Here is a 22432-nt window from a genome sequence, read left to right as displayed (position 1 = left end):
CTTCTCTATCAATAGAGTTTTATCTTTTTTAGTATTACACTATAATGTATTTCTTGATTATATTTTATGTCAATCAATCTGAATAAATGTTCTTTGTTACTTTCCACCACTGGAGTTTCCATTCCATGTCAGCGCATGATTACTGCTACAGAAAACTCTGAGTGACAGCTGAACTCACCTGTCTGCTCCTGTGGCGTTGGTGCAGGTGTAGCGCAGGTCCAGTGAGGCATGATGGATCAGTGTGAGCAGAACAGGGTCGTTCTCCAGCTCAGTGAGGAAGAGCAGCCGTCCGATCAGTCAGTCCTGCCCACAGGAAACCTGGATCAGATGAAGGGCCGGTCAACTCAAGGCAAAGAGGTTGACGGAGGTGATGATGAGTGGGACACTGATCTGGAAACAGGCGGTAGGTTACAGCTACTAAAACAGTTCAGTAACAATGAATTCACAGTCTTCGCTCCCCTCACCTCTTCCTCCTTCTCCTCTGGTTCGTCCCACTTCATTTCAGATGCCACCAAACAGAGACAGCGTCCGTCCCTTGCAGAGCGGTACCTGCAGGCCTGTCAGCAGACAGGGGCCGCTCCCATTTTCTCCTCCCTTCGCAACTTGAGTGAAGCCAGTCTCAACCTGAACCACTATGGAGTGGGACCTCTGGGGGCCAAAGCTCTGGCCATGGCTCTGCAAGTAGGGGTCTTCAGTCCCTTCAATAACATATTCATGAAAAAGTAGTTCAATGAAAATATTCCATAACAAGCACTTTTTTCAATAAATAAGCTTCCGGATGGCCTGACATTTAGTTCTCAAATGAGGATTTCCTGTCATTCATTCAAGTAATTGTTTTCAGAATGACAGTGTTGTAACCAACCTCGAGCTGGAGGACAACGCGCTTCGGGCTGAAGGGGCGCGCTACCTGATGGAGATGCTTCAAGCAAACAGCAGCATACAGAGTCTAGTAACTATTCTGAAATGTTCAGTTGTGAAACCCCTGCCTGGTATTTGCATTGGCACACCGTGGTTCTCAGCTGCTCTGAACTCCAAAAACAATATACTGTTCACAATACACTGATGCCTTTTCATCTCAGTAACGACTGAATTTCTTCATTTCAGAATCTTTCCAACAACCAGCTGCACGGAGAAGGAGCAGTCATCATCTCCAAAATGCTGTTAGAAAACTGCAACATCAAATCCATCAAACTCTCTGGTGATCAACTACATCTTTCACCTGTTCCAGATGTTTTTAATGCACCTCTGTGCATCACTGTAATACAGCTGAAATTAAGAGGATGAATAGTTAAATGAATTTCCCTCCCTTCCTGCAGGAAATGAATTCGATGATTCTGCTGCTAAAAACATTGCCGATGCTTTAAAGGTGAGCACAAAGTATTGAATGTTGAATCCATTGTGGCAAAAGAGCATTCGAGCTCCTAAACAGACACTGTTGCATCTAAATTTGCAACGAAGCGTTGGCTCAACTTTTTCTTTCTTCTCAGGGTGACTATGTGCTCACAGAGCTGGACCTCAGTCACAACAGGCTGTATGACACAGGAGGAGAACACCTGGGTCAGATGTTAGGTACGGCGGTTTATTTCTGACTGTTTTAGGAGGAAATCCTTCAAATTTATAACCAAATAATTTAACTAAAAGTAAAAACAGTAAAAGCCAAGCATAAAGATCAGAAAACAAATGAAATAACCCGGCAACAGTAGCCCATAACAAAACAAAACAATATAAAAAAAAAAGAGAAAGGTACCAAAATCGCTGTAAAACCAGTAACGTCTATGACCGATGACAGAGTTTATGCTGAAGTGACTTCTTGAAGGAGAATCTTTTTTTTTTTGACGTGTTTGATGTTTGGAAGCACGCTCCAGGCTGAAGAGCCTCTACACAGAACAGCTCTCATCATGTAATTTGTATGAGGACTAGGTGCGACCAGCTGACCAGCACTCACTCGTCGTGTCCTATACTCATGACAAAAACCGGTATATTCTAGTTTTCTGCAGAAGAAGTGTGGTGTGTTATTCCACATGACAGTTTGCATGAATAAATGGGAAATGAGACGTATTTATAAAGCGCTTTTCTAGTCTTACCGACCGCTCGAAGCACTTCACAACACGAGCCAGCATTCACCCATTCACACACACATTAATACACTGGTGGCAAGGTGCCACCTGCTCATTACACGCAATAACCATTCACACACACACACACACACCGGTGGCACAGCATCAGGAGCATTTTGGGGTTCACCATCTTGCCCAAAGATAATTCAGCATGTAGACTGCAGAGGAAGCGACGACCTTCTGATAAGTGGACGACTGATCTGAGCCACAGCTGCCCTAATGACTGAGTGAATAACTTGACATTGTAGTTTGTATTTCACCTGGAAAGTGGAAGCTAGCATGCTAGAAAATGAATTCTTATTCCAGTTTGACTTTACACGACTTCATGTGTAATTTGTGGGTTCCAGCTTCAAACAAATTGTGACCTTTCAAACTTTCCCCCTTCTCACAGCCAGAAATGTCGGCATTGAAGTCCTAAACCTGAGCTGGAATCACCTCTGTATGCGTGGTGTGGCGGCTCTGAGTGCTGGGCTGCAGGTGACTCACACAACACAGCCTTCAGTGTCTATTCAACAGTCTGCTTCCTGTCGTAGCTGCCTGTCACTCACGCTTTTCTTTTCCTCAGGTGAACACCACTCTGAAGCAGCTCTGGCTCTCGTGGAACGGGATGGGCCCCGTTGGGGCAGACTCACTGGGTCAGGCGCTGAAACAAAACAGCACGCTCAAGCTGCTCGACCTCAGCTGTAACCACGTAGACGACGAGGCTGTGACGCTGCTCTGCCGGGGCCTGGCCGCCAACACCACCCTCCGGGTCCTCAAGGTGAGCAGGTGAAAGGGTGAATAATGAAGAAGGGATTTTATTTTATGCTGCCTTTCTAACTGTAAGAAACTGAAGATGAATTTATGTTAAGTGTAAGATTGTGATGGTGTGTGTGTATTTCGTGCAGCTGGCTCACAACACCCTGACAAACGTCGGCGCTCTGACGCTGCTCGGAACAGTTCAGAACAACATGAAATCAGCAGTGGAGGAGATCGATATTTCTGTAAGTGCAGCAGAAACTATTTTCACCTCTGCATGGGAGCTTAAGTGTGAATATGAGGCTCGTCTGTATAGATGTAATGCTCACATCTGCCTGCAGTACCAGCTGTATGCTATGAACCTGCCTGTGTGTATGAGAGCAGACGGTGTTTGTGTCCGAGGCCTTTGTGGAGCTGCTGGGTGAAGCCCGTCAGAGGCATCCTGCTCTGGATGTTCGCTACAGCGCCATGAGCTCCGTCACCAGGAACGTTTCTGCCCTCCAGATCTTCCAGGTAGTGGTCAGTCTGCTGAGAGATGCAGTAGGTTAATGGCTGGGATAAGTGACAAAATGTGAAAGTTATAAAAATATGTCAGAGTATCCTAAAGAGGTCACATCTTTGTATGTATACACTTAAAATCTGAAACATGATCTGGATTCTGCCATAGAAATTCCTTAAAGAGGGAAACCAGAGCATCATGGGCTTCTTCCAGGCTTTGGATGAAGAAGGAACCATGAAGGTGACCACCTCTGCCTTCAGGAAGGCTGTTAAGGTCGGGCTACTACAATCTGTCAAAAACGTACATAACTGGGCCGAAGTATTAAGATATTCTCTACTGCATTGGAGTGAATCACGTTGTCGTGCGTGCAGGCGGCTAACGTACCTCTGGATCAGCAGCAGCTTGAGTGGTTGGTCAAGAAGTTTGACAAGAACTGCACAGCCAGCATAATCTACAGGTTAGACTGTGAGCTGGTGTGTGGAGGATGATATTTATAATGTCAAGAAGAAACACAAACATCAGTACATTCATAAAATAACGTTGGTCACACTTTATATTGAAGTACACATGTTCACCATTATATCAGCATATCTTAGTAGCATGTGTGGAAGTAGCATATTGGCTCTTTACCATAATTATACCAAAACCTGCAGGAAAAAGTTTTATTTCTTGAAATTGGAAAATAGTATTTTGACAAAATAATCTTAACTTGAGGTCCTAGAGCTTTCAAACACAACCCACAGTTTTCAGTGCGTGCAGATGGTTGTTTCTTCTGGATTAATGACCTGATTGGCCCAAACAGCTGTGAACAGTTTGAGAAAGTTGTGTTGAATGTCAGACCTGAATGCGTCTCTTTGTTGCAGTCAGTTTGCTGAGCTGTCGTAGACACAGAGACACCACCACTACGAGGAGGATCAGGGATAACAGAGAAGACGTGTTTAAATAAAAGTTCAGTCTATTTGATTTAGTTCTTTATATGCAAGCATTTCGCAAAATATAGATACTTACAAGGAGGAGCTGACATCACAAACCCAGCGGTATTGTGCACCATTATAGCAGCTTCCTGTGACCCCAGCGACTCCCCCTCCCCTCTCCTCCCACTCTAGTTCTTCACTCAGCCCAATTCAGTCCAGTGTGAATACTTGAACCTCTGACACCAACCAGCTGCACCCACCTGAGCGCTGCCAGCTGTGTCCGCCGCTGGGCCACAGGGTCCTCCGCCTCATTCTCTCCATCCAAAAATAATCTTCTGGTATGACCACAGAACAAGAGGAGGAAGAAAAAGAGAGCTGGCATCCATATCAAAGGCCCGAGAGCAGGGAAAGAATAGGGCCAGATGCAAGCTAGTTGTTTGGCCACATTGGTTAGCTTTGAATGAAACGGCCTGTAAAGGAAACAGCGCGCTCATGAATATGCATGTGCAGCATTACTTATTCAGGCCCTGCAGGGGAGGATTATTAAGGGTGTGCTGATGAATTGTCTCAAGGTGTCATATCAAACAGTGCAGTCTGTTTCCGTCAGGTGGCTCCAGCGGCAACCACTGACATGACGCACCGTCTCACCAATCACCTGATACCGTTATATCCTGGGTCATCAGGAGACGGGACAACCCTTTTCAACCAGCACCCCATTTATTTGTTATCACTTTCCCCTCTGCGTCGTTCACCTTCATCATCTCTTCCTGGATCCTCCACACTGAGTCTTCAACATGGTTGACTTCCACATCAGCTGCAGTGTCACTCTCTGAGGAGCTGTAATAGCCGTCACAGTTGCCATACACAAACTCTTCCATCTTCTGTCTTCTGGATTGTCGCATTCCTCTCTGGACCATCATCATCCAGGCGGTGCGCTGTGGTCAAAGCCATTCGCTTCCCTCCTCATCATTAAAATTTGTATTGAAGGGGTGGCAACTGGCTGCCAGAGAAGTCCCAAGATATTTTGCAGCCTGTCTCCTCTTCCCTAAATCTGCAATGATGAAAAGACCTGCTGGCCTCTGCTGCAAAAACAGAATCTGGACTCAAACACTCTGTATGGTCTTTAAACATCTATGTGGAATTAAACAGAACTAATTAGTTTCAACTGAACAAGAAAAGTGAACAACCTGAAGACACTAAAAACACGAACAAAAACAAATTAACTATAGTATAGTTGGTATATAATGTCAGTCACTTTACAGCAGGTTCTAATCTGTTTTCTGTTCCGGTGGTTGTGCACGTTGCTATACTTAAACCTTTTGCACTGCCCTCATTCTCACTGTTACAAAGTCTATTTGCAAGACAAATTAAAACACTCCACAATGATATTACACATTTTGTATATTTTTTGAGTCTGTGTGTATACACCTTGTAAATATATAACTTTCCGTTTGTTTCTTCCTTTAGTGCTACTTTTATATAATGTGTTCTATTTTATTGCCTATTTTACTGTTTATATTCTTTTCCACTTTAAATATTTGAATATATGTTTATGTATTTTCTGTGTGTGTGTGTGTGTGTGCAGTGAGTCAGTGCATTGGCTGAACTTCATTGTGCAATCTTGATATATTGTATATGATATTGTATAATGAGCTGGAGTTACTGGACTCAAGCTAATTCAACAGCAAGAAAGCTGATAAAATTGAAATCAACACTGTAAGAAGAACTTAAAGCCCACTTACGGGCTCACACCCAACGACTCTGTGGTCTTTCATTTGACAGGTTATCAACTACGATTGATATCAGAAGATATTGTGTAGGTTCACTCAGCTCTGATTCACGCTCTGAAAGGCTGAATTTAATAGGAAGAATCCAATTTCCATTTCAGCCATGTGGCTTCAAAGGACTGACACTCTGCTAGTATTTGTGAAACTTCACACAGGTGATAGATTTGTAATCACGTCCACATGATATTAGTCTGATTAATCATTAGAACATTTGTCATTTGGGTGTGGGAGAAGTGTGCAAATCAAAAATGTAAATTCAGCTCTCTGCCAGTGTGTCAATACTTCAAAGTTATTTTTAGATTTCTATTACAAAAACAACATCTTACACATGCAGTTAGGCCTTTGACTTGGTCCATTTGTTGTTGGAAAGCTATTGGGTTGGCTGGAAACAATGTTTCCTGTCTCCCTGTCAGTATTCATGAGTGATGTGTAAGTATAGAGGAGTACTTTTCATACTGGAAAAACTTCATAGGGTGTACTAAATAAAAATGAAAGTAGGCCTAAAAAATGCAAATAAACAGTTTTGGTTGTTAACGTGAGTACCACCTTAAACTCAAACCACACTTTTTCCAAATTGGATCAGAATTCAGTTCTTTATATCATGACATTGATATAATTAGCTATTTAAAAGACAGAAAAAATAACAGAATAATTTAGGTAAATTATCTCTCTGATGTGGCTTAATGAAAACAAACAGCTAGCTGCCAATTTCTAATGGGCCATCTTTCATCTGAATGGACACAAAGACTTAAAACCCACATCTTATTGAGCAGTCCAATTGGAAATTCACAGATTTGGCCAAATTTTGAAGACGAGACAAAAACCTGCCAACAAACCCTTCAGATATCTATGCACCCACTGGCACACGCTGCCAATTAGCATGATCTCGAAAGCGCTAATGGAATCTTGAGCGGTAATAAAAGTAAATAATTAAATTAAAGGAACCCTTGTATCATTGTTTGCTGTATTCAGGCCCATTAGGACCTCCAGTATTCTCATGGTAATCTAATGTTTGGGTTTTTTGTGCTCTCCTAATGAATTCTGTGTTTTTCCTCCAAACAGTGTTGTTCAGACATTTGTGTAGGTGCTGGCAGAGAAACAAAGACGTACATTAGGACCCATTGTCCCCTGTGATTATTAAAGTAAACAGAAATACTGAAGGGGTATCGTACACAGCTGCACACACTTGAGCCTGTGTTTGTGAAGTGGGAGAAAGGGCCGATCAACCCTTAAGACTTTGTCAGAGATGATCCCATTATTTAGAGCTTCTCAAGAGGCGAGCGGTGGGCTGGCTAATGAGGCTTTGAAGATCAGCCTTTGGCACTGAATTCGACTGCAGCAGAGGATTTGGCACAAGATAAAATGCTTCAGCCAAGATCGACCGTGAAGACGTTCCCTGCCTCAGCCTCGTGCTTTTATTTTGCCGTCGTCATATTTTCTGAGCCGTTTGCAAAAAGGCAAAGTCCGCTGTTAGAGGATCAGAGTTCAGCTGAAATGTACAGTCAACACTTCCTCTGCTGCAGTGAACACGTCGCATTGAGCTGCAACTTTCAAATGTCTTGTTTCATGTGAACAATTCAAAGCGAGAGATGAAACTTATGGTCATGCAATACTTACTTCAGCAGGAAAACTTCATATTTGAGAGGCTGGAACCAGAAAATTATCCCATTTTTGCACATTAAGTGACTGTCAAATGTGTTGCAGATTAAGGACTGGTCTGTAATTGTGTACCGTTTGCAAAGTAAATGTGCAAAACAAGGTTTCGTACATAAAATTCTTGAGATGTTTAATGTTTAAAACTGTTTCTTTAAATAGATGCAAGTATTTGATATATAGGATAGTACAAACAAAATCCAACATTGGAGCTCAACATAAAAACCTGCTGCCAAATTGTGCGTTTTTAACATTACTCCCAACATACAGCCCGTAAAGTAACAACATACTGTTTGTTATATAGGTTTGATCAATGTCTTTAGAGTTTGATGGTCAATGAATCTGCAGCGTGGCACACTGAACACAAATTCAAATACAAAGACAGGATGTGGATGAGTGTGTGAAGCAGGAATGTAAGTGAACCGAATCACCTCCAAATCACGTGCTCGACAGACAGGTCGCTCATTCTGCTTTCCAATCTGTTACTGGCAACAGCGGCTAGCAGCACACCAGCCCTTCTTTCAATCCTGTGTTGACTGTAAAAACATCTTGAGCTCATCTGAGGGAGCTCCACTTGGCCCCGCTGTGGAAAAAGTGGCTCAGGAGCATCAACTAACAAGCAGGGGAGAAAGACGTGAAGCCAACTGCTGCCTGGAAAATCCTTTCTGTTTCATGATTACACACAGGTGACAAGGACACTGCGAGTGTCGTCTGCTGCTTCATGTGAGAGCATACGGGTATAATAACACACCCATATGGGAGTTACCGTCAACATTTTAAGCCTGTATGTGCCAGTTTTTAAGACGTATAATGTAAATGAGACTTTGCTTAAGTCAAATGTAGGAAAATAATTACTTACTGGTAGACGATGGCAATCTTTTAGCTTTGATTTAGCTAAGGCCCGTTTTAAGTTTAATCTTATGATTGCAGATAAAGCTAAAGTTGCTAAAGTTACTCTCAACAGATAATACCATGTATTTCAGCTCAATATGGGAACACAACCTCGATGTCCCGCTGCAGTCTGGCTGAACGGTTGAAACAACAGTGGTTGTGTAGGCGATTTTGTGCATCTTGTGCGTGTTTTTCATGAGGTGGAGTTCATTTTATGCAGTCGAGCTTTCTTTAAATGAGAGTAGTGTGGTGGTAGAAACATCACATGTCCAGAAGCAACACCCGTGGATCTTCCACCACTGCTTTGATCTTGCGTAAGAAAGTGACCGCTTCTCTGCCGTCGACGAGTCGGTGGTCGTACGTCAGCGCCACGTACATCATGGGCCGGATCTCCACCTGCCAAAGCACAAAGCAGTGCCATCACTCGTTCACTCGCGTTTGAGCGCATCAGGTTTGGAAAACTAGAAGATCCTCATTAGACGGAGACTTTTGTACCAATAGCATTTTTGCTACCCAGGAGAGAAACTTCACTACAGCTTGATTCATTTTTTTCTTTTGAAGTGCAGAAACAATTTTGCCGTCTGTATCAATGGACAACCAAAAAAAAAGATAACAGCAGAAAGTAGCACACAACTCTTACCTTGCCACTGATGGCCACGGGTCGGTCAAAGATGCCATGCATGCCCAGAATGGCCGACTGTGGAGGGTTGATGATGGGTGTGCCAAACATGGAGCCAAAGACGCCACCGTTGCTGATGGTGAAGGTGCCTCCATCCATGTCTTCAACAGCGAGCTCATTGTTACGAGCCTGAGGTGCACAACACAAAGCATTTTCTCTTTTTGGTGATCAAAGTAAACAGACACTGGTTTTACTCAAAGTTGCACTACAGTCTATCATGACTAGGACAGACTGTTTCTCACATCATCTCACATGTTAGCATGTCTGTGGAACAAAGCTTTTTACCTTTTCTCCCAGTGCGTTAATGGCTTTCTCGATGTCTGAGAAGTTCATGGTTTCAACATTACGGATCACTGGAACAACAAGCCCCTGAACAAATACATGTTATTCAGCTGAATTCAATGTTACCCAGCACTTTTTTCTTCTATATAAATATATATATATAAAGTTTTACAGAACCAAAAGTCATACCTTTGGAGTTGCAACAGCGACACTGATGTCCACGTAATCTCTGTAGACAATCTCTTTGGTTGTATCATCAATAACTGCAGTTAAAAACATTTTGGAAAGAAAGTTTGTGAAAAAGAAAACAAAACAAACACACAAAGTAGAATATTTGGCTGTGCTTGCCACATAACAGAGAGTTATAACAGAGGAAGTACGTCTGTGTGACCGTACCGGCATTGACAGCAGGTTGGTCAGTCAGAGCGTGTGCTGCAGCCTTCACAAACGCAGACATGAAACCCAGTTTGATGTTGTGCTTCTTTAAGAAAGCATCCTTATGGAGAGTCCTCATCTCCTGAATGTTGCTGAAGCAAAATGTCAACACATTAGACAATCTGTCCGTGAAATATATCCATTGATCACATTGTGACATTGGCGTGCAAATGACTCACGTCTGGCATGAAATGTGAATCAGGTTCTTTTGTATGGAGGCTTGTAATCTGAAGCGTCTAGATCAATGTAAATACTTCAAGGAGAGGTGGAATAATCTTTTCTGGAGCTGCTGTGGCTCACCTCATGTCCACTTCGTTGAAGGTGGTCAGCATGGCGCAGGTGTTCTGAGCCTCCTTTAGCCTCTGGGCAATCCTCAACCTCATACGGTTCATCTTCACCTGGACAGAAGGAGAACAAACCATCTGTGAACCATCTCCTTTAACGTTTTAGCGTGAATATAATAAAGCAGTGAAACCAATGAATGAAACATAACTGGTGTGTCATTAGCATGTGTTTATTACCCTGTTTTCTCCTCTGCTTCCTGCTGTTGGAGGAGCTGGTGCTGGAGCTGCAGGAGTGGGCTTTACAGCCGAAACTTGATGAAGAAGACAGAATGTGACATCAGGAGCCAAAACCAGTGCTGGTGGCCTTTTCAGACACATACTGCTCAAAAATAATAAGTAAATGCTTTCTGCAGTATGTAGATATAAATGCTAGAGAGGGAAACACACCAGGTTTGGCTTGGGCAGCCTGTGTTGGCACTGGGGGCACTGGAGGCATGGCAGTGGGGGTTGAAGCTGGAGGAGGAGGAGGAGGTGGTGGTGGTGGTGGTGGAGGGGCTGCAGCCTCTGCTTCAGCAGCTGGGGAGGGAGCAGCTTTGGCTGCAGCAGCAGCTGAGGAGACAGAAGTCAAAAACGACAAATGTGGTTTTGTCGAATGATTCACAAAATCACCATTAAATGTTTCCCATTTAAAGCAGATTATTCTAAACTGATATTGTGTATTACTGAGCTGAAACGTAAGTATCACCGACACCAGCATACAGAACTCAGAAATGTGTTTATTTTCAGTGATTCAATTAAGCACACCTCCTTTCCGGAGTTTGAAGAGGGGCGTCCCTCCTTCTACCTTCCCTCCATCAGGCACCAGCAGCTCCTCAATGACCCCAGCTGCTGGAGCGGGGACCTGTACTGAGGTCTATGCAAAAATACAGTACGAAACACACAAGTTTAGAGTAATTTCCTCCTTGTCTGCTGAAGTGAAACAGATATTTTAGGTTGATGGTCATTCTTGTTCGTACCTTGTCAGTCTCAATTTCACACACCACTTCATCTTCTGTGACTGAGTCACCCACAGCTAAAAGATAAACAGTAACAGAGCATCGGTAATACAATACAGGACACTGAAACCTTTGAAATTATGACAATATTTTACCGATGACAGGTTGACCTATTACACCAACCTTTCTCCCACCTCACATCCCCCTCTGTAACAGATTCTGCGAATGCAGGAGTTTTGACTGTGACGACCTCATCCCCTGCACAAAAACAGAACAGCTGCCGTAAGTTAAACACTGAGAAGAGTTGATGTCAGTGCATAATGCTGAGAACCGCTGCAATACATACTGTGAACAGCAGAAGTCTTGAAGTATCTGATGTGGAAGACAGTGGCTGATGATGGAAATTCACATCTAAAAGAAAAGAATAAAAAACATTTTAGACAATGCATGATTGGTCTGAAGAGTTTCAACACACGAAGCGTTTACTGAAGTGCATTCAAAGACAAACAACAGAATGGGAGGAAGCACTTACGGCTGAGAATTCCTGTAAACTAGCCGGCTGCAGGCAGAGAGGCCTAAAGATGAAAAAGAGAAGAGGGAAAGAAGAAAATCAACAAAAGCTGTAATGACTTCATCTCCCGAGGCTCGAACATGAGACATGAGTGTTCTCTGAAAGCTGCAGTTCAAAAAGCACGACTGATTCTGCTCTGGAGCTTATTTATTCATGAGCAATCAAATATAAACTGCAGTCTTACACGTCATATTACTGATAAAGTCCACAAATACAGTTATTGGGTTCAATCTACTTAGTTTGAAGCACACTTACCTGACACACTTTGTTGGACGAGAACATTATTGGCCTGAAAAGATAAAAAGTAAAAAAGAAAGAAAACGATCAGCTTTTCACATGTATCTAGTTGTATCCTGTGATTTTCACAGCCCTTATTTATATTGGCAGCTTTAAAAATCACGAGTGTGATTTTCATTAACTGATTAATTGATTAATCAATTAAGTCCCTTAAACAAATTCACCAGTAAATTCTGATTGTGCATACACAAAAACCAACAATGAGCAGATTAATTGTACTTTTTAAAAACGATGTAAGTTCATCTCACCTGACACAAAGACCACCTTCACTTAGACCACATAAATTAAGTAGAGCTGCAATTATTATCCATTAATCTGCAGACCAGTTTCTTGACGAATCGTTTGTTGTATAAAAGGCCAGTAAAATAGTGAAAAATCACAATTTCCCAGAGCAACATGTTTTTTTTTTATTTGACCAAAACCAAAGATATTAAGTGTTCAATTATACAAAACAGAGAAAAACAGAAAATCTGAGAAAAAGCAAAACTGACACCAGAGAATTTTTGACTTTTTTGGTTTAAAAATGGCTAAAACATATAACCAATAATCAAAATAGCTAGATATTTTTTCTGTTGATTGACTAATTAATTTATTTTTGCTGCTTATACTGTTTAAGCCATCACCGACTAACTAAATGAGAGGAGTGGCTTTCCACCACGGCTGAACTCTTTCCTCGGGAGAAACCCTGGTTGAATGTGATGAATCAAAGAACAAATTGTGGACATGACTGATCTCAGTAAGTACATCTCAATAACTCACACAACCATGAACCAACTTTCTTATGAGCCACTGGCTGCATGAGGTGTCCGGTGAGACACCATCATCATGTTTGGGATTGCACAACATAAACAACTTTGAAAAGCTTTACTTTTCACAAATGCCTGATGAGACGATTATTTGCTTCTGTTCAATGGAAAATAACACTCAAACAAGCCTTCAACTTTCATTATTGGACTGTCAAGCACCAAAAAACAGGCTGCTGTAAAGCTAACCGTGCTGCATTGCTGCATGTTAGAAGTCATTCATGTGGGTATTTTCAGGGCAGGGCCTCTGGTCAAGAAGCTGGTCTAGTTCTGGCTGCTTTTAAATGGATGTTTGTTTGGTGGAGTCAGTTATAATGCAAAGCTAAAACTAATGATGTGGGATGCCAGAGAAGGGTGGAGTTACAAGAAATTGATCAAATCATCTGCAGTAGATAAAAGCATGCAGCCACCAAGTCACTCGAGTTCCCTCTTTCTCACAAGAACAACTATTGTTGACATGTGATATGAAGGATCAAGAGTACAAAAATACTTTTTCAAAATGATCCACTTGAAGGATTTCATAACTTTCAAAACTCTAGATGGATTCTTTCAAACCCAAACAATTGACAAAAACAGTCATTAATTGCAGCCCAAGATATACAGTCAGCAACTGCAACTAATGATTATTTTCATTGTTGATTATTTTCCTATAATATGTTGGAAAATGGTGAAAAATGTTGATTAGTGTTTCCTAAAGCCCAAGATAGCATCCTCAAATGTCTTGTTTTGTCCACAACGCAAAAATATTCACTTTACTGTCATAGCAGAGTAAAGAATTATACGTTTTTTTAATTACTCAAACCAATTACTTGATTATCAAAACAGTCGCCAATTAATTTAACAGTTGACAAATAATCCTTGCCGCTCTACATGCAAAGCAATTCAACAGCACCACAAACAGCAGCCTCTAAAATTACCGAAGCTGGATCAAGACCACTCTTACACTTCACAAAAACTGAACACAGACCCTTCATGAAGGAAGGCTTTACTGCAGAGCTGTTATTTCAGACTTAATGGCTTTGAGCCAAGTGTACCTAATAAAGTGGCAACTGAGTACATGTCAAGACCTTCAAACAGACATGAACACTTTAGCAACACGAGTACCGCAGTTTCCATGAAGTTTTGAGAAGTACAAGTCAGACCTAGCAAGGCGCTCAAGTTAGTACCGTCGTGTTTCAGCTTCATTGCCTGTTCGAAGCACTGACAAGACAGCTTGACCTGTGAGGTCAAAACCATGTTATCCCCTCCGAAGACACACATGTCGAGCATAACATAGGCTATTTCTGTCAGGTCAGCTGCACACATTTAAGTTACAACGTGTCTTAAAACCCCTCGACATCATAACATGTTTAACATTAGCCTGTAAAGACTGCTCCCGTCATGCCAGTTATTAAGAAAACTTTTAAAGAGTAGACAATAATGTAGCTCAAAGAGGACAGAGATTATGGTTCCTTAGCTTGTTAGCTAGTCATGTTATGAAATGCTGAGTAAAGCTAACTTTTAAGTCTGGCGTTTAGCTTGGAATAAAAGCCCTGTTCAATCGTCAGACAGTTGCCGGGATACTGTTATCAGGTCTTTGACAAACTTGAGCTCACTCGCGGCTTCTGAAGCTGTCAGGGTCCGTCTGTCCTTGGCACGCGAGGCCTTGCGGAACAAGCTAACGTCTGTTGACTGCTAGCTAACAGCTAGCAAGGTACTGTTTTTATAAGTCAAAACTGCTTTAGAGTTAATACACAGCCTCAGTTCACCGGTGTTTTTCCCAACCTACCTTGCTCACCGCTGACAGAGAACGGCCAAACGTCCGGTATACACATCTGGAGCGCGATAACATGGCACTAACTTGTGAGTGTATCGCTTGACAGCAGTCGAAGGAGCGGTGCGGAAGCTCGCTGCTCCGAGGCGCCGGGGCGGTCCCACTGGAAGGAACCACTGCGGCGGGTCGGGAGGGGGGTACCGGGGTACTGGGTACATCAGGAGCTGGGTCTGGATAAAAATCATACTGAACACACGTCATGTTTTTATAGAAATAAAAGGAAACTTTTCAGATGATACCATAAAAACATTAATTTGAAGATAACAGGATTGTACCATTGCCTACATTGGGTAGCAATTCATTTTAAGTTCACAACAGGACAACCACACTTTTCTGGAAAATCAGAACAAAACACATATGATTGGAGGGGGGAACTCGGCATTCATTCCTCTCGTAGTTCAAATAATACATTTATTTTGTTGTTATATGCAGGTGGGGATGGAGTAAGTCGGATATTAGACCACACCTCCTGGTTTGTGGAGCGGCTCTCTGATGGGCCAGTACAAATAAGTGAGTCACTTCTGCTGCCGGCTCCAGACCTGCAGCCTCCTCGGGTCCTCCTCAGGCGACAGGTGAGCGATTTACAATACTCTGTGATTGTGATTATCTTAGCAACACATTTTACTTTGTCATCTCAGCCTTTAAACTGAGCATGAAAATTTTGATCTTTTCTTAGTATAGCTAAACTAAAACAGATGCAAATGAGAAATTTAGAAGGCACATTAAACATTATACTGACAGAGAAAAGTTGAAATATATTTCAGTTCACTTAGATAAAATAAATAGCCAGAAAAAAGCAGTTTATTTCATTTTACTAGTATTTATTTGTAAGGCGATTTAGATCCATATTTGTGCAAAAATCCAAGTTTTCATTGTTACTGTGATACCTCCAAGGATTTCATGCAGCATTTAGATTTTTAATTTCTTATAACACCTACATTATATTATTAATTATAGTGTCTTTTCACTGCTGTCTTTTTAAAGTCGACAAGCATGAATCCAGGTGTTTGGCGTAAAGGTATGTATTCTTCCAGCAACATTTGTCTTGACGGCTGCACAGCAGAGCGCCTCTCCTCTTTTCAACCTGACCACATGCCATCCAATTCAGATGTGTCAGGGGCTTCTGTGACCTTACACAAAGACAGCGAGAACATAAAAATGCTCCCAGAGATTGCTTATTACAGCGGCTGTGACGCTAGTTCAAGTTTGATCTGTTCCAGCCAGCTGGAGCTCAATCCGTCCAGAGACACTGGACATTCATCCGCAAGACGGCATCCATCGGCTGCATCCACCTCTTGTGGTCACCACGACTTGAACTTGAACAGTGGCCATCAAGCAAAGCGTGCCAGAGTAGAAAATATCATCAAAGGCATGACCAGCTCTCCTGGCGTGCACTGCACAGATGTGACGGCAAATCAGCATGACGAGTCAGCTGGCATACAGGAAAATGAAAGGACTCAGGAACTTCCTTTACACCAGGAAAAAAGTGGATCTGGCAGCGCGAGTCACAGCCAGATGACAAGAAAACAGCCTGATTGTCAGCATCAGCACCTCAGACAGCTCAGAACAAAGTTCATCCATGGGGATGGAGTAACTGACAATACAGACAGCAGTAACAAAGAGAAATGTCCCACCTGGAACAATCCTCCTGAGACACCTCCAAGGGATGCATGTGCAGATCCGTACAGTGAGTCTGAGAGCAGCTCAAGGAGAAAATATCAGGGATGGAAGAAGGTGAAGTTGATGAACTACTTCCAATCCAAACCTGAGAGAATAAAGCTCATGGCAGATGTTTTAAAGTACGAACTGTCCAGAGCTGTCAGTCGGAGCGTTGACTCAATTTTCAAGAGCATGCAGCTTCTACAGACGTCGCCAAGTGACGAGAGGAATGTAGAGACTGAGACGCCTCAGTCATCAGGTTGCAAAGATAACAAATTAAGATTTTCGTGTTGTGGGAATGCAGAGATGCAAGCTCCACATGTTCAAACCGAAGCTCTATCTCTGGTCGTGGAAAAGCCTCAACTGGACAAAAATGACCAGTTCATCCTCCAGCCCAGATCAAGAGCTCACAACCGTCCCAGACCTCCAATCCCCTTCAGTTACGACTCCGCTCAGCACGAAGAAGAGCTGTCAGAGAAGAATCACAGCACTGCCTGCTCACATGCCCTCAGATGCTTGCAAGATGGATACTCTGAAGCTGCTCAAGCAAAGTTTGAAACATTTGACGCACATTGGAATTCGGTCAAAGTGCGATCAAAGGTTAACTCCAGATCTGTCAGAAGCCCACAGACTCGTACTGTGTCAGTGGATCCGTTGCTTTTGCAAAGCCTGTGTCTCCCTCATGTCAAGATTGAGTCCGACAGCCTGGTGAGGAATAACCTGTACATGCTGAATGTATCCTTTACAAGTTTCTAGTCCGACATAGTCTAATATTTGATGTTAGATTGTGCCTTTATTTATATATATTCTGTATTGTAGCTTCTGAAGCGGCTGCTAGATATGGCTAGTATGTGTGTTTTATCCTTAACATGAGTGCATTTAGGAGGGTCTGACCACAAATCATCTGAAGAAAGCAAAGCTGATGTTCTTCTATACTCGCTACCCAAGCTCACTGGTACTGAAAATGTGTTTCCATGATGTGCAGGTAAGAAAATACCTACGCATATACACATGCTGTTCACATGAAACTGAGATCATACATTGATGGTAACTACAAAAAACTACACAGATAAAGAAATCCTAACATTCCAATCCATAAAGAAGTGGAATGATGCTCACTTATTGTTCTACTTTGATGTTCTAAAGTGGATTCAACCTGAGCTGTGCTCCACTGTTGCCTGTATTAATGGAAAATGAATCAATCAATTAAGTTTTTCAACCTTTCTTTGCAATGACAGCAGTGTTCAGGATGGATTTAGACACAGTCTTGACATCTTGAAGATTGTAGGGTCGCCCGTTGGTGAATCTTGATCTCCAGTTCCTTTCACAAATGCTCTATTAGGTTTAAGTCTGGTGATTGACTGGGCTGCTCCAACACCTTTGTTCCCTTCCTCTGGAACCAACTGAGAGTCTCCTCTGCAGTAGGTTTTGGTTCGTAGACCTGCTGGAAGGTCCGCCTGCATCTCTCCTCCAAACATGATGCGTTGTATTGTTGTGGAAATGTTTGATTTTTGTCTCCTCTGACCGGACGACATTCTCCCAGTAACACACAGGCGTCTCCAAATGTTGTGTAGTGAACTTCAAACAAGCTTCAACATGACTTTTTTCAGTAATGGAGTCTTCCGGGATGATCGAGCTTGGAGACCATGGCAGTGGGGTACATTGCCTGTTTTCTCCATGACGACTGTATCTGCTGCTTCCAGGTCTTTCTGCAGCTCTTTTCAAGTGGTCCTTGGCTTTTGGGCTTTTTGGACTCTTCTGAATAACTTTCTGACTGCCCGGCTGGAAATCTTGCAAGGAGCTCCTTTGCATGGTCGGTTCATGTTCCCTCCAATTGTGGATAACTACACCAATGGTGCAACAGAAATCCGTCTGTAACCGGTGCCATTGCTGTGTTGCATAACAATGTTGCGGCGGAAGGAAAGCTCTTTGCCTTGACCAGTCATGAGATGCTTCTTGCATGACTGCTTGGTAAAAAATGATTTGTTCACTTGCATTCAGAGGTGGGTAATCCTTTTTCAAAGAGCCGAAAGCTAAAACTTACCAAGATGCACTAACCCAGCTGATTATTAGCACATCAGTGGAATCAGGTACTTTTTTCCCCGTCATTGCACATAACTTTTTTTTTTATGGATTGGAATGTTACGGTTTCTTTATCTGTGTAGGTGTTAATATCGATGTCTGGTCTCAACTTCATGTGAGTAGGTGCATTGGAAATATGCTTATTGAAAAAAAAAAATGTTGACGTGTCAAATCCTTATTTCCCCCAGTGTGATTTTACTGTAAAAAAATTTAGCAAAACAAATGTCTAGCATTCATCATAATCGTGGGACGGTTGCTGTATTTTGCATTGAAGCAGACATATTTCTTGCTGTTTCTGAGAGCAAATCTTCAGCCTACATCAAAAAAGCAGTCTGAAAATGTCTTTTATGGTTTTTAATATGCTGCATCTTTTATGATCCTGAGGTTAATGACAGCGTTTTCAAACCAGTTTTACGCTTTCAAAACATGTCTCTGTCACTACAGAAAAAAGAATCAGGTCCAGACAAGTCAATACTTTATGTTTTTTATTCGTCAGCAGCATTATAATCAAGCATAATCAGATAAGGATGAACAACTCTACATCACTATTACATTTCTGTAAAACACAAAATGTGTAAAAAGGGCAACACAGAGTTGTAATAAAATACTGTTCGTTCATAGTTTATTGGCTTTATATTTTTAAGTGTACATACATGAAACACATGCAGCAACTTCTCTCTCACATAAAGACAAATTACAGTCTATCAATTTACACACTTTGATCATCTCACTTACCTGTTTTTCTGCTCCGTCCTCAGTTCACGCGCTGCATCACCTCTCAGCTCATCAAGTGGTTCAGTAACTTCAGGGAGTTTTACTACATCCAGATGGAGAAGTTTGCCCGACACGCTCTGGCTGAAGGAGTGGCTGATGTGAGGGGTCTGACTGTGGGGAGAGAATCAGAACTTTTCAGAGCTCTCAACATGCACTACAACAAAGCCAACGACTTCCAGGTAACTGATACCACACACTATAATTTGTGTTGCTCTGACTTTACAAAATACTGGTGAGATTTTACTGATGTCTAACGGAGTTGTCACTCAGTTATTTTGATGCTTCTCAATGTCTCAAAGCCTAAAATGATTTTCTAATCTGTCTGCTTCCCTGCATCTGCATCTCCTCATTTGTAATTGCTTTAAATTTAAAAAGAAGTCAAGAACAGAGAGTTACAAGATTCATGTTAATATAAGTGTTCCTAATATTTACTAGGTCATGATATACATGTTGATAGTAAATTGTGACTTGTTTTAGTCATGTATGCTATTTACTGTACAGAGGTAAAAAAACAAACACAAAAAAAAGCTACAGGAGTTGAAAGGCATGATGCATTATATTCAGGCAACACATGTCTACAGGTGGTTACATGGCGTTTTAACACATATAGGTAACTCTGAGATGATGCAGAAATGAATCTGTGCTAGGGTAGTAATATTTGAAATCTATCAGTTTTTTTAAACAAACTATTTCACTAAACTTTTCCAACGTATGAATTTAATCACGACAATGTGCTAAGCACTGGGATGTCTCAGGTTTCATCCATTTTCTTCTTTTTTCAGTTTACACCCCCGATTCCAAGAAAGTTGGGATGCTTTGTAAAAATAAAACAGAATGCAATAATAGCTAATCCTTTTTGACACATACTCAATTGAAAACAGCACAAAGACAATATGTTTAATGTTTTACCTCATCAACTACATTCATTTTTGTAAATATCTGCTTATTCTTAAGTTGATGCAGCAACACATTTCAAATAAGTTAAAAAATGTATAGCTAATTAACATTTATTAGTTTCAGAACTTGTAAGAGTAAGCTGATTAATCATGTAACAAGGCTTGCTGATGATGTCACAATCACTTCCAAGGCTGAGCGCGCACGCACACACACACTTGCACGGCAATGACAGCTAAGAGTTCAGACTTTCTCAGAGAATATGGGGTCCAGCGTTTCTTCTGTGTAACTGCACTGTTCAGTCTGTGTCTCCAGGTTTCCATTCAGTTTGCCCTCATGTCCTATAGATGGGGACATTGTCATCCTGACAGAGACCACTCACTCCCATTAGGACTGAAATGTTTCATCACAGCATAAAGCTGATTACTCACAACTTAGTACTGTGGACTCAAACCATGATGGCAAAATGTCACTTTAGTCTCTGTTCCTATTGAAACATGAGCCAGTTGAGTTGAGCAGTCCTTGTGACTGAGCCTCCTGCTCCAGCTCCAACACTGAACCCTCTTTCAAAGGCACTTAGATCTTTACTTTTTGCCAATTAAAACAAAATCTGAATCAACTGGGCCTGCTCAGCATTCTTGCAAAGCAATTTGAGCTACAATTCCTGTATGAAAGGTGTGTGCAAATAAAGCTTTTGGTTATTGTTATTTGTGCCCACGTGAGCCGTAGCCGGAGACGTTTTCAGGTTGTCTGTCTGTCCCATTCAGATGAACCCGGTGTCTCAGGAACACCTTGAGGGAATTTCTACTAATTTGGCACAAACGTCCACTTGGACTCAAGGATGAACTGATCAGAATTTGCGGATAAATAATAAGAAAGTGAAGTGCAGAAATGCCAAAGACATGTTTATTTTTCAACTGTAAAATGTCCTGCGCACTATAATTTGAGGCCATACAAAAATAAATAAATAACGCAGCCTTATCAGACACGTATACTGATGTCAAGGGGTTGTATAAATCAAATTAACATCCGCTGATATATCGTTATCAGATCTCTTTTCTTGGTCACGCTGGAGTTTTCAGGGAGGAATTTTAGAGGAAAGGACATTTTCAGAATAAAATAAGCACATTCAAAAATATTTTAGCCATTTCATTTGTGTCTACTCTGAAAGTGTGCAGGATAACCAATACCCTGACTCTCATTTGTAACATGTCCAGACCAGAGGAGTGAAAAAAACAAAAAAACAAAAATAAAGGTTCACATAAAAAGTAATACAAGCAGAGACAGATATAAAGTGTTGTGTATGTACTGTAGTTGATGCAGTTTGTTACTGTTCTCAGTTTATCATATTCCTGTTGCTGTGTTGACTTGTTACTTACCTTGACTTGACCCATTCTGATTATGTTAAATGCCAATCTGTCACACCTCCCCTTCATGTCAAACACCACACAGGGCTTTGGAGGATTACAGGTCTTATGTTAATCTCTCCTGTGTGTTCACAGGTCCCTGACAGATTCCTTGAGGTTGCTGAGATTACACTACGAGAATTTTACATTGCCATCTCAATGGGCAAGGATCGTGATCCCTCGTGGAAGAAGGCCATCTACAAGGTGATCTGTAAACTGGACAGTGACGTACCAGCTGAATTCAAAACTCATCACTCTGGATAAGAAGCAAGCAGAAGACATCATGTGCCACAATGGTCACTGTCACAATGTGGACTTACTCGTGCCTTGATTAGCAAACTATTTGGTGTTTAATGGAGACCATACTATGTTCTTAAACAGGAAGTACATGCCTACACATCTCCAATCTCCACACATAAGGCAGTTTGACATAATATGTATTCTGCTATATTATATAGCAATAATACATATTTTGTATGTTTGGGAAAGACTTTTATCAGTGAAATGTCTTCAAGTCACAAAGTGCAAGAAAGAACACATTTTATGGTTTTTGAGAAACATTTTTCTTTAATAAACACAAAACAAAGTCCACGCCACATGAGACAAAATGTTTAATGTTCAGCAGAGCTCATTGTTTCCATTTTGTATGTATGTAAAGAAAATGGAAATCACATGAATTCTAAGGTTACTGAATGATTACATTATGTCTGTCATCTCAGCCACTGCTGAAAAAATGAATTTGTGTTTCTGCATCTCTTCCATACTCACCATGAAGATCCATCTATTCACTTTACAATGACACACTGTGGCTGGCTGTCCAAATCAGACATGGTCTTCATCAGTGGTTCCTTTTGTTCGG

General features: G+C 41.6%; 2 protein-coding genes and 1 pseudogene across 2 annotated transcripts; 2 read left to right on the top strand and 1 right to left on the bottom strand.

The window, feature by feature from the left end:
* Positions 1-228: 228 nt before the first annotated feature.
* Positions 229-4278, top strand: LOC143336666 (uncharacterized; annotated as a pseudogene).
* A 3540-nt stretch (positions 4279-7818) lies between these two features.
* Positions 7819-14844, bottom strand: LOC143336609 (dihydrolipoyllysine-residue succinyltransferase component of 2-oxoglutarate dehydrogenase complex, mitochondrial-like). The gene is made up of 15 exons (XM_076756872.1): positions 14714-14844; positions 12101-12134; positions 11807-11849; positions 11621-11685; positions 11458-11532; positions 11296-11351; positions 11084-11192; positions 10727-10888; positions 10517-10590; positions 10296-10393; positions 9957-10087; positions 9750-9823; positions 9564-9647; positions 9240-9407; positions 7819-8995 (listed from the first exon to the last, which is right to left on the bottom strand). The coding sequence occupies exons 1-15, from the start codon at positions 14774-14776 to the stop codon at positions 8861-8863; spliced, it is 1371 nt and encodes a 456-aa protein (XP_076612987.1). The 5' UTR covers positions 14777-14844; the 3' UTR covers positions 7819-8860.
* A 907-nt stretch (positions 14845-15751) lies between these two features.
* Positions 15752-21922, top strand: LOC143336101 (prospero homeobox protein 2-like). The gene is made up of 4 exons (XM_076755996.1): positions 15752-17152; positions 17301-17402; positions 19258-19452; positions 21670-21922. Exons 1-4 carry the CDS (start codon positions 15752-15754, stop codon positions 21835-21837), a joined length of 1866 nt encoding a protein of 621 aa, XP_076612111.1. The 3' UTR covers positions 21838-21922.
* Positions 21923-22432: the final 510 nt, after the last annotated feature.

Source organism: Chaetodon auriga, chromosome 18, assembly GCF_051107435.1.
Source record: "Chaetodon auriga isolate fChaAug3 chromosome 18, fChaAug3.hap1, whole genome shotgun sequence".
In the NCBI taxonomy this organism is placed as follows: domain Eukaryota; kingdom Metazoa; phylum Chordata; class Actinopteri; order Chaetodontiformes; family Chaetodontidae; genus Chaetodon; species Chaetodon auriga.
The sequence above is the reverse complement of the archived record's forward strand: the minus strand, read 5'-3'. Positions and strand labels throughout refer to the sequence as shown.